Here is an 8,446-nt window from a genome sequence, read left to right as displayed (position 1 = left end):
GACCTGCTGTTGCTGTGCAGGCCACCCCTCCCCCAAGTTGGGCTGGCAATCCCCTGCCCTGGCTGAGTCCTGGCTCCAGCCCCACAGGCACCCCAGTCCTCCCGGGTGCCCAAGGCTGCATTCCTCACCACGAGCACAAAGCACCAGCAGCCCATGCAGGGTGAGGGACGCCCTGTTGCTATTGCTGTCACCAGAGCTGCCCAGGGGTTTCCCTGGAGCTGCACGAGTGAGGCCTGGCTGGAGGCCGGGTGCCTCCATCCTTCCACAGCCCCTGCCCAGTGCCGCAGGGGTGCAGAGCCCCTGGGGTCACCCTACAACACAGGAAGCCAGGGGTGAGGGGGCTGCAAAGGGCTTTAGCTGGTGCTAGCCCCCACTCCAGCCCCTGCTATGGTAGGGAGCAGGTATCTGTCTCAAGGTAGGCAGGGCATCAAGCTGGCACAAAGACTGCAGCCCTGAACTGATGTGCGTGGAAGACACTAGCAGATGAAGTATCAGTGTGCACACTCCCTAGTGCGTGCAAGATGCTGGCCAAGCCCCTGGGGCAGCACAGGGGCAGGCACAGCAGCCCAGAGCCCAGCCTTGCTGCGGTGCCCATGCTGCCAGCGTCCATGCCAGTGGTGCAGCAGCCTTTGGGTCCATGTCCCTGCCCTCTGTGGCAGAGTAAGGCTGGCTGGGGCTACTCCTCCAGGAGCAGGTCTGCAAGACCCCTGCCCACCTCACAGAGTTTTTAACCTACAAAACTGCATGCAGTGGAGCCCTACCAAGATTGTTTCTTTTTTCCTTTGCCAAGGGACTAGCAGTGATGCTGTCTTACTTTTCCGATGCTGGCCAGGAGGGAAGACACAAATGCATCAGCCCTCTGCTGCCGCCAAATGCTTTCTGGCTCCCAGACACTAAGATCAAATGCTGTGGGAAGCAAGCATGTAATGTCTGTCAGAGCAAATGATGGTGGCGTAGGTGCAGGCCCGTGCCAGGCACTGACCCCTTTTTTTCCACACCCAGCAATGCTCCTTAGACCTCTTAAGCTGCTTTGGCTGAGAGTCAGGAGGTGGTGGTGAGGGAGGAGCAAGGGAGCCACCCACAAATGACATAGTCCAGTCTAACACACAGCTCGTATTTAAAAAAAAAAACCCAAAACTAAAAAAACTTTTATTTGACAATAGAAGAACAAACAAAAGATATTTACAGTAGTTTTTTGCTCCGTAAATTTCATTCCAATAATCCCTGCCCTCCCCACTCTTTCTGATCCATCCCCAGGGCAGCAACACCCGTCCATGGCACAGGCACAGCTGTAGCACTCCTGCCCTGGGGGAGGAAACCACTTTGGTTTGACTGGGGCAAAATAAGGGGAGGAGACTAAAAAGCCTCTCCCTCCCCTGGGGGAGGAAACAGAACTGCAGGGGGGTAACAGGGGGAAGGGCTACCTAGAAATAAGGGATGGAGTCCTAAAATTCAGGGCTTTCCCCAGAAAGGAGGCAGAGGGCAAAGGCTGGACATAAAATGGAGCTGGGGGAGATGAGGAAGGGGATGTTCACAGCCACATGATGAGCATCCACCTGAAGTGGTGCCCTCTGCCCAGCCGGGTAGCGCTGGGCCATCTCTGCGCTGCACAGGGGCACCCGGCCAACACGGCACGCTATTGGCAAGCCTTCCTGCAGCTCCCCGCTAGCACTCAGGAGCTCCTCTCCCCTGTCACCTTCTCTCTGACGAAAAAGGAGGGGGGGTAGGGGTGGGAAAAACACCAGTCCCCAAGACCGGTGCTTTTCCCTTCCAGGCCCCATCATCCTGCAGTGTGCTGCTCCCCCAGCACCACTGGCTCCAGCCACTGCAGAGCACCAGATCCTGTGGACATTATTATCTCTAGTCATGCAACTTAATAATCAGGCTAATTACCTAGGATTAGTGTTTCTCAGGATAGATAACATAGGTGCGTACGTATCGCTATTTAACTTACATTTTACAGTGAAACAGCAATATCTCAGTCCCAGGACCAGCACAGCACCCAGGCTCCCGCTCAGTGACAGCAAGCGATGCCTGGCCAGGAACTGCCCCAGAGCCCAAAAACCAGCGCCAGGCCAGGCTGGGGAGGCCCAGCCAGCTCCCAGCAGACACCAGCTTGTCACTAGAGGTCACCAGCACTGCACAGCAGAGCACAGCCACGCTCAGCCCCGGAGAGCAAGAGCAGGAGGGAGGGGACGGGGGAGCAATAGGACTTGATCCCTCTGCGTTCCCAGGGCAGTTCATCAGCGCTTGGCTGATGAGACAACTGCTTTCCAGGAACCGTGGTCTGCAGGCTGTGAGCACTGCACTTTCAGAAGAACACACATGCCCATGCCCGCAACACGCCTCTTTCCAAATGTTTTTTAAAAAAAAAATTAGAAAATAAAGAAGTTGGATACAAAATTTCACAGTCTCAGCTTTGCGTCCACCCCCAGCAGCAGCCTGCTGTCAGCATCTCGCAGGCTCTGCAATGCGCTCTCTGTTCCGGGACACAATGTGCACATATTCAGCAGGAACTCAAGAGAAACACGGGGAAGTTGTGGAAATGCTTATAGAAGGAAAAAAAAAAAAATCATGTAATAAAATCACAACTAAAGGGAAAATGTTTCAACAAAAAATTGCTAAACAGCACCATAGAGAATTCTACTGGCAGCATCCGTAACACCCTAAGGCAAAAGAGGAGGGTCCCATATTTTCCGTGCGAAAAAATGCCACAGACTTCAGGTTTCCAGTTCATCTGTCCTTTGCCCTTCCCTGGGCAAGGCAGGGCTCCTAGCCAGCACAAGGTACCAGAAAGGCCCTCCACAAACAAAAGGAAAAGGGGGGTGGGGGCTGGAAAGAGATCAGAGATTTGGGAGAAAAAGCTTTTCATCCATAGTCCTTAAAACAGACACCAACTTTAAAAAAAAATAAATTCTCTCTTTCTCTCCTTGAAGAAACAGTGTTGGCTGGACCCTTGTTTACAGGAGAGAGAAAAAGAAGTCAGCAGGTTTTCCAAGGGGAGCTCCACAGTAATCGTCAGTCACGGCAGGGAGAGGTCAGTAAAGCTGCAAAGGTCTTTTCACAACAGCCAGATTGCAGCGGCCACATCCTCCCGTGCACCCGGGGCACCATCCTCGGCAGCAAGGGCAGCAGGCGGGGGGCATCTCCCCAGCGAGAGGATGGCGGGATGGGACAGTCCTTCCTCTCCCCCCTTGGCTGACAGGGAGACCAGAGCCCCCCAGAAGGCAGGAGTCCGCTTCTGAGATGAGCTGGTCAGCGGGGTGCAGGCAGACGGGTGGCTCGAGGCTGGGAGGGTCAGGCACCCCCCAAGGAAGGGCACCCTGCGGGACCTGGCCCAGGGGGTTATTTGGAGACGGAGGCTCCTGGGGGCTCAGTCTGCGGTGAGAGGGGCAGCTGCCCGCCCCTCCGCCTCCAGCTCGGCCGCCTTCTGCAGCGCCACCTCCACCAGCAGCTGGAAGCTGCTGAAGTCGTCGCCGAAGAGCTCGGGGGGCGTGGGGGGCGGCGTGTTGAAGAGTCCGCTGGTGGGGCTGGCCGCCTCGGCCCGGGCCAGCAAGGTCATGGTGCTGCCGGTGGCACCCAGCGGCACTTTGGGGGCAGGGTCCGGCTCCGCTCGCTGCGGACCAGGGGGCTTCTCCAGCTCGGGGCTGTGGGCGCTCACCACCGTCAGGTTGCTGCCCAGCGCCTGGGCGGGGTGGCACAGTACCTGCGGGCACACGGACATCGACAGCACCTTGGAGGCCCCCGCGGCCGTCCCGGGAGGTGCCACCAGCACCCCGGAGCCGGCAGCAGCCCCCCGCGGCAGGGCCACGTCACCAGCTTTGCCCCCTCGGCGGGAGATGGTGAACTGGTTGGGGTCCTTCCCGTCCTTGCGCAGCATGTCAGGGAGTAGCCGCCTCCTGGCGTTGATGAACCAGTTGCAGATCTGGGAGGAGAGAGGGGTGCAGTGCTGTCAGCCCGGGGCTGCCTCGCATGCACAGCGCCGACCGGGGGGGGGTGGCAGCCTGAAGCCAAGCCAACAGAAGCTCCCCCCAGCCCCAGCAAGCAGCTCCTGCACACCCCTCTACCACAGGTCTCCCCCCCCAGCCCCGCACCTTCTTCCTGTGGGGCTCCAGAGAGGCAGAGCTACTCCTGGCAGGGGTTGCCCAGCCACCCACGGAAACCCCAACACCGGCTGCTTCCTGCCTGGCACTGCCTGCCTGGGGTAGCCCCTTCCTCCCTGCACCCCGCTCCCGGCTGCCCGCGGTGCAACGTTCCCACTCAGCCGTGCCAGCTCTCCCTGGTGGGGACTGTGCATGGGTGCCAGCCCCCCATGGCACCGCCAGCACCTGCTCACCGTGCCAGCACACTGAACAGAGCCTGGGCAGCTTTGGGGCCGAGCCACCTCGTGAGCCAGAGCAAGGCTGCACAGAGCCACTGGAACTGCAGTGGCTCTTGAGCAGAGCTGCCCACTCCCTGGTGAAGGATGGGCTCAGCACTGTCCCCCCCCACCGCAGCCCCAAAGTCCTGGCAACTGACTGTGCCCAGCCGCACGCAGGTAAAGCAGGGTGCAGCTCCCAGCACCCTCCCAAGGGCTCCTGCCATCCCCTCAACCAGAGGCTGTGGCATTGCCTAGAGCCAGCTCAGAGCCCAGCGGCCTCCAGCAGGTCCCTGGTCTGGGGGGGTTTCCCTTCTCCAGATGACCCACCCCAGAGGCTGGCGTTCCCAGCCACGCTTCGCATGCTGATGCCAGTGCCAACATGCTGCCAGCCTGGACAGGAGCACTAAGGCTGCTCAGAGCAGGCAGACGGCAGGACAGCAGCATGGACGGAAAACCCTAAAAACCATCATCTCGCAGAGCTGCAGCCCCCCATCCCCTAACGGGGTGGCAGGGATTGCGGCAGTACATCGACACCTTCCCATGCCTCCTGCCAATGAGCGAGGTTACAGCTAACTTCAAAGGCTCTTCCAAACATCTGCACACCGTAGAAGCACCGTAGCTCTGCGGCTACACCTCTGGAAGCCCTTCAGAAACACAGCGGCCACGTATTCAGTCTCGGCCATGTATTGTTTCAGGATCTTTATATAAAATGCTACATTAAAATAGCTGCCTTCTCCGTAGAAAACAATTAGAAGAGAATAAATCAGGGGGAAACAAAAAAAGTGACTGATCTTTCCTAAATCAACAGCTACATAAAATATTTCCCCCAGAGAGAGAGAACTTACAACTTCGATCGCAGCAAGATCTCAGTTGTACTTTTTTTGTCTTTAAGACAATATTTGGCATTTAACACCCTCAAATACACCAGTCTCGCCCCCTTTTCCCTTCCAAACACCCTCCCTTGCAAGCCTTAGCCGGGTCCCCTTGATGTGATCTTGCGATCCCGTGGCCATCAACTGCTGTAATCCCCAACCAGAGGGCTGGACTCACAACAAAAAGCCCAGCCAACTCCAAAGCCCCCAAAAATGCTGCCAGTCCCCCCCGCCATGCTCCTTCCAGCCTTCAACTCCCTCTGAAGAACACAGCACTGAGACGGGCACACACAACCACCAGTGACACAGCAGGACACCACACAGCATCACCCGCCCAGGGAGCTGGGATATGCCTCAGCTTTGAAGCAAGCAGCTTTTTTTTTTTTTAAAAAAAAAAACCATGGCCATCACTTGGCCCCACCACCAGTGCACACTGGACCATCACTTTGGGCAGTGTCTGTCCCCACCACCGCTGCAAGAGCAGCATCCCCTCTTGCAGGGAGAAAGAGCCCATCCCCACAGGAGGGCACAGGCTTGAAAACCTGCTGTTGTCTGGGAAGCCTAGCCAGGAGCAGGCACCGCTTTCTTACCTCCCGACTTTCTGCAAGGGAGACACATGGCTTCCCGGTCTCCCTGGAGACCCGGAGTTGCTGCACTCCTGATCCCTGGCCGCCGGCGCCTGGCTTCAGCTCCCCAGGCCACTGGCTGGGCAGGGGGATGCACAAATAAACAACTGGGGGGTGTTCGGCCAGTGGCTGCAGCAGAGCCCTGCGCTTGAGAGGCTCCTGGAGGGGTCGGATCAGCGCTGACAGAACCCCACAGCCACTCCAGCCTTGCCGTAGGGTGTCCCACACCTCCACCCCAATAGGCTTCTCCTCATCAGATGGAGCAGCCCCCACAGCATCCTGTTGTGTCACCTCAGACTGACAGAAATCCCAGTGACAGCCCTCAGCTGGCCCTGGGAAACGCCACCAGGCTGGGACCCCCTGCCTGGGGGGTACAGGGGCAGCCTCCTCACCAGGCACAGGCAGGGGGTCCCACAGGGCGGGCAACAGCTGGCACATGGCAAGGCCACACCTTGACACAAGCCCACGTGCCTGCCAACACCCTCCTCGGTCCCAAAGAGCTCAGGGCACGGACAGCCGGGCACCTGCCGGTTCTGGTCCCACTGCCACAAGCCCTAGGGTAAACTCCCATGTGCCAGGCACCGCCGTGCCAACACCGGTCCAGGGCAAGCCCAGACTCCCACAGCCCCAAACCCACCGCTTCCCCCCACCCCGCTCTGACTCAAGTCCTCCCAGGACCACCAGCCTCCCCTCGGAACAGCTGCCCAGACACACGTCTGGCCCAGCATTTAAAGAAATACATTAAAATGAAAAAGTTTGCCTTGCCAGCCAGGAAGAGGGAAACCAGCCAGCCACTGCCTACACACCGGTGTCTGGGCCGTGGCCGGGACAGCTGGCCAGAACTGCGCTGAGCCACAGGGAAAGGAGCCAGAGGTGCAGAGGAAGCCCCAAGGAGAGGAGCTCAGCTGCAAACCCGCTGGCCCTTGCCTGCTCCTCTGCACACAAGAGCTGTTTCCCACTCTGCTGTGCCCCCAGAACCAGAGAACAGAGTGAAGCCCCCATTCATCTCCCACCCTGCCGGGCTGGGAGAGGGGGGACAAGGCTCTGGGCACGCCGGGCACCTGCCGGTTCTGGTCCCACTGCCACAAGCCCTAGGGTAAACTCCCATGTGCCAGGCACCGCCGTGCCAACACCGGTCCAGGGCAAGCCCAGACTCCCACAGCCCCAAACCCACCGCTGCTCCCCCCACCGCTCTGACTCAAGTCCTCCCAGGACCACCAGCCTCCCCTCGGAACAGCTGCCCAGACACACGTCTGGCCCAGCATTTAAAGAAATACATTAAAATGAAAAAGTTTGCCTTGCCAGCCAGGAAGAGGGAAACCAGCCAGCCACTGCCTACACACCGGTGTCTGGGCCGTGGCCGGGACAGCTGGCCAGAACTGCGCTGAGCCACAGGGAAAGGAGCCAGAGGTGCAGAGGAAGCCCCAAGGAGAGGAGCTCAGCTGCAAACCCGCTGGCCCTTGCCTGCTCCTCTGCACACAAGAGCTGTTTCCCACTCTGCTGTGCCCCCAGAACCAGAGAACAGAGTGAAGCCCCCATTCATCTCCCACCCTGCCGGGCTGGGAGAGGGGGGACAAGGCTCTGGGCACACAGGGGTCCCCCTGCCTGGAGGCTGCTGGCCTTCGCGTGGATCAAAGGGTCAGGCAGCTGCAGGCAGGTTCTCCCTGCCACCCTAACTGTAGGCAGGGTGAAAGCCAAAACTGGAAGGAAAAGCATTGCTCACCCCCACTGCTAGCCAGGGCTCCTGGCTGGGCACCCATCACAGCACCACAGGGAGAACATCAGCCCACAACCAGGAGCGGGGCAGGGGGACTCCTGCCCAGGAGCCCTCAGCTGGGCTGGGCTCCCCTTAATGCAACTGGTGTAACTGGGGCCAGGTGGGCCAGCCAGTACTTAGTGCTGCTAATGGGCAGCACCCGGGGTCAAAGCCCAGCCCAGCCTCTCTCTGCTAGGATGGTTGTCCTGTGCCCAGCATTGGGGGGGTGGTAGCCCTGGCCCTTTTGTTGGGGGGTGCCCAGGGGAACAGGATAAAGCAGCACCCTCCTGAAACCCCCCTACCTGTGGCAGCTTTTACTAACAACAGGGTATTGCTCAGTTTGTCCCCATCCCTCCATCTTCTGGCCGGCCAAAAAGCTCTGCACCAGCACTGCCATAAAACTGGTCCCTGGGGCTCAGACCTCTCCCAAAAAGAGGCTGCCCACATGCAGGTGGCTTTGCTTCCCTGCCGTTCCCTTCCTTGCCTCCTCGCTGCCCTTCAGAGGCAAGCGGTTCCAGCATGCCAAGTCCTTTGGGATCTTTGGTGGGGTTCTCCCAGTCCGGCCCATCCCAAGTGCTGTGGCAGAGGACCCAGCGGCGACCCCAGCATGTGGGGGACTGGCTCCTACCTGCAGCACCGAGAGGCTGGTCTGCCCCGAGAGGCTGAGCTTCTCCTGCTCGGAGGGGTAGGCATTGAAGCGGTGCTCGTACAGCCAGTCACGGAGGATCTTCACGGACTCCTTGGGGAGATTGCCCCTTCTCTTCCTCTTGTTGGACTGCGAGGGGTCCGGGGATGTGGCGCTGTCGTCCTCCCCGAGGTCGCTATCCGACAT

General features: G+C 59.2%; 1 protein-coding gene across 1 annotated transcript; it reads right to left on the bottom strand.

The window, feature by feature from the left end:
* Positions 1-3,373: 3,373 nt before the first annotated feature.
* On the bottom strand, positions 3,374-8,446 carry TGIF2 (TGFB induced factor homeobox 2). The gene is made up of 2 exons (XM_009283276.1): positions 8,243-8,446; positions 3,374-3,925 (listed from the first exon to the last, which is right to left on the bottom strand). The coding sequence occupies exons 1-2, from the start codon at positions 8,444-8,446 to the stop codon at positions 3,374-3,376; spliced, it is 756 nt and encodes a 251-aa protein (XP_009281551.1).

Source organism: Aptenodytes forsteri, unplaced genomic scaffold (assembly GCF_000699145.1).
Source record: "Aptenodytes forsteri isolate BGI_AS27 unplaced genomic scaffold, ASM69914v1 Scaffold38, whole genome shotgun sequence".
NCBI lineage: Eukaryota > Metazoa > Chordata > Aves > Sphenisciformes > Spheniscidae > Aptenodytes > Aptenodytes forsteri.
This window is presented reverse-complemented; position numbering and strand designations above follow the sequence as displayed.

Coding starts and splice junctions, on each gene's coding strand:
- TGIF2 (XM_009283276.1), bottom strand. CDS start 8,446: ATGTCGGATAGCGACCTCGGGGAGGACGACAGCGCCACATCCCCGGAC. Junction 3,926..8,242: donor CCAGCCTCTCGGTGCTGCAG/GTAGGAGCCAGT, acceptor CTCTCCTCCCAG/ATCTGCAACTGGTTCATCAA.